The sequence below is a fragment of the Penaeus vannamei genome, chromosome 1, assembly GCF_042767895.1.
Source record: "Penaeus vannamei isolate JL-2024 chromosome 1, ASM4276789v1, whole genome shotgun sequence".
Classification (NCBI taxonomy): domain Eukaryota; kingdom Metazoa; phylum Arthropoda; class Malacostraca; order Decapoda; family Penaeidae; genus Penaeus; species Penaeus vannamei.
In genome coordinates this window covers 10251212-10254433 of record NC_091549.1, presented here as the reverse complement: position 1 = coordinate 10254433, position 3222 = coordinate 10251212, and the positions used below count along the sequence as shown (strand labels likewise).

Here is a 3222-nt window from a genome sequence, read left to right as displayed (position 1 = left end):
TCACTGCTGACACACTGCCCCAACCATCCAGACAAGCTGCCCATGAGTGTCAGTCGCTGCCTTAACCTGCTTCGCTTTCCTACAATACGCCGTCAATGTCAAATTTTCCATGCCCTCTTTTCTCATGACATGACCTAGAAATTCTAGCTGCCTTCTTCTGAGTGTCATCATCAGTGTTTTCTTTCGTCCCCCTCTTTGCAGTATTTCCTGATTGGTCACGTGGTCAGTCCATGAAATTCGTAGCATTCTCCTAAAGAACCACATCTCTGTGGCCTCCAGCCTTTTTTCCATTTGCGCTGATATTGTCCAGCATTCACTGCCATATAGTAAAACCGAATTGACGTAACAGTCCAATACTCTGACTTTTGTTTCACTACCAAGTCTGCGATCTTTAAAAACTGTACCAAACTTTTGAAAAGTGTCTTTTGCTATTCCGATACGCTTTCTAATTTCAGTGTCACATCGACCATCTTCACTCACCATGCTTCCCAAATAGTTAAATTTCTGCACTTTCTTAATCTTTTCCTGTCCAATTTTCAGCTCACATGGTGGACTTGCACGCTTGCTAACAACCATGCATTGTCTTCTTACAGTTAATGGTCAGTCCTTTCTTCCTACTAGCATCTACAACCTTTTCTAGTAGATCTTGCAGTTTTTCTTGCGACTCCGCTAGTAGTACAGTATCATCTGCATATCGTATATTGTTCACATTATGCCCTCCGATTACGAAGCCAGGCATTCCATCTAGCTCTCTCAAAATAATTTCTCCGTATAAATTAAGCAAGTAGCATCACTAATTGTTATTATCACTTATATTTTTCTCAAATGATTCAGACGGAAGAAATAAACTATTTGAATTCAAGACTGTAAATTAGCTCAATAACAAAATCAAGACTATGTTCAATATTCTTAAACCCAAGTCTGGAAAAGTACAGTTGCCTCTATAATTTTGCAATCACCTAGCAACCTAGATTGCTCAAGCGGTCTATTTATTTATGATAATTATGATATTTATGTAGTATCCAGATAACCGGTTTAAATCTATCGGTTACAGGTGTATATCTAAGATAATCGAATTAATAGGGTACAAGTTTTTGATCAATAATGTAGATTGTCATTGGATGTCGATGTCGAAAGGTTTTCATCATTAATGTAAAAACTACAATCAAATATGTGTTGTTTTCAACAATAATGTAAAGCAGGAGAGTCCTGTGGGAGAGCAGTCATCCCCATTTTAACTATTGTATTTCTACACACTTATCTAGATCCAGTTAGAGCTTTTAAGATTGCCTCTAGAATAGTCAATATTTCAAAAATTCTGTTCGCTTCGCTCACCTAAGCCACCCTTTAGAAAAAGTTGAAATGATACCCTTGCTATAACGATGATGTACAATCATCAGACCGCAATAAGAAGAAGGTGGTCTTCAAATGAAGTGGTCTTTACTTGGACGCGGCGTAAACAGGATCCTGTGGCTTGTTATTGATTTTCTCGTCGGAAGTTCACGGTCAACGAATGAGATGGGCAGCCATTTATATCAAGAGCGACTGAGGAGAAGGATGTGTGGCTAAACAAGTCATGTAAAAAGGATAAAAATTAAGAAAATATAAGATGAATTGCTATATTTAGTTTCTATTTATTTATGTTTTGGTTAAATGAAATCCAAACCATTTTCTCATGCGCAGTAGCAGTTATTACTTTCTATAGTACGTTGCATTTTTTTTAATGGGGTGTATTTTGGTAAAAGTAATAACTCACTCCTACTGTATACTGTAGTATTTACACGGCAGGATTCAGTATCGCTCAAAGGAAATTAACTAAGATATTTTGACAGTCTGTATTAGCTCAGTATGGAATCCCTTGAATGAATTAGAATGATCACAGTTGTTCAATGGATAAACTAATGAATTTTGCTGACCATTTTAAAAATATCAATGCTGCCCGTAAGGTCATCAGTATTGGTTTAACTAGTAAAAGAAAAACATCAATAGACAAATAAGTGAAAGGAAATAGCGTATACCTTTTGATGATCCAACTAAAGATACAATCAAATCGGCTTGTTTCCACCGTTTTCTTTGAGATGCACGATACCACTGATTTCCCTCCCTATACGATGCAGAGGATTTTTCGCTCTAATATCGAAGTATCGAGTAACGATGCCGAGCTTGGTAGTGTCCAGCATCGGTCACTTCCAGTACTTTACCAAAAAATAATTGCCCATATCATACAGCCAGTTACCCCAAGCATTGCTCACGGTGAAGCGACAGATTCGCTGAAGATACAACGGCCTTCTAATCTTCTCGTCTCTGTTGGCCCCGCAGCGCAATGCTGGAGTGCCCGACTTACGTCAAATGGTACTGGACTCCCGAGAGAGAGAGAGAGAGAGAGAGAGAGAGAGAGAGAGAGAGAGAGAGAGAGAGAGAGAGAGAGAGAGAGAGTGAGTGAGTGAGTGAGTGAGTGAGTGAGTGAGTGAGTGAGTGAGTTTTCTCTCGGAGTATTCGACAATTCCCACGAATGATGAGAAGTTCTGCTTGATTGCAGTGTTTCTAGATACACCTTTTTATCACACGCTCGTCCCTGTTCACTTAACAGTATATGAACTTTGATGTTAGTTTTGTGAATCAATTACTAGGAGAGACTGAATAAAAGAGAGACGGGCGATTACTCAAAATCATTAGAGTAGGCTTCTCTGTGAGATAATCCTCCACTCTTAGGGTTTCTTTTTAGATAATTTCCTTCCCTTAGGGTGAAAACCATTCGGCAGATCCTTCGATTCCTTTCAGCCTGGTTTCGTCTGCTGAAATCAATGTGGATTTATGTTCAGAATGGACGAACCAGTAAAACAAATCTTGAAAAGAAAAGAAAAAAGAAAAAATATATAGTGTACATATATACACATAGACACACATACATATATATACATATATGTATGTATCCATAATGTAAGTATTTGTAACTTACCCTCCCCGACCAGTAATCGAACCTGTGTCAATAGAGGTATGAAACTACGACATGCTTAACCAATCATACCACAAAAACACCGGCTCAGCAATGTGGGTAAACTTCAACTATCATTACCCATGTATGAGCAGAGCGGTAATGTCAACCGAAGGAACTTAGCTCCTAGTTACACACTTCTTTCGTGGATCATGTGGTAAGATTGGATATTAGTCTTGCGGTTTCGTAATAAATTCGTACCTACAGTGACACGGGTTCGAGTCGTG

At 38.6% G+C, this 3222-nt stretch overlaps 1 protein-coding gene across 1 annotated transcript; it reads right to left on the bottom strand.

The window, feature by feature from the left end:
* Window positions 1-576, bottom strand: LOC138862646 (uncharacterized). Its single transcript, XM_070125187.1, has one exon. The coding sequence runs from the start codon at window positions 574-576 to the stop codon at window positions 1-3; it is 576 nt and encodes a 191-aa protein (XP_069981288.1).
* Window positions 577-3222: the final 2646 nt, after the last annotated feature.

Excerpts from the sequence above, each read along its gene's own strand:
- LOC138862646 (XM_070125187.1), bottom strand. The coding sequence starts at position 576 with ATGGTTGTTAGCAAGCGTGCAAGTCCACCATGTGAGCTGAAAATTGGA.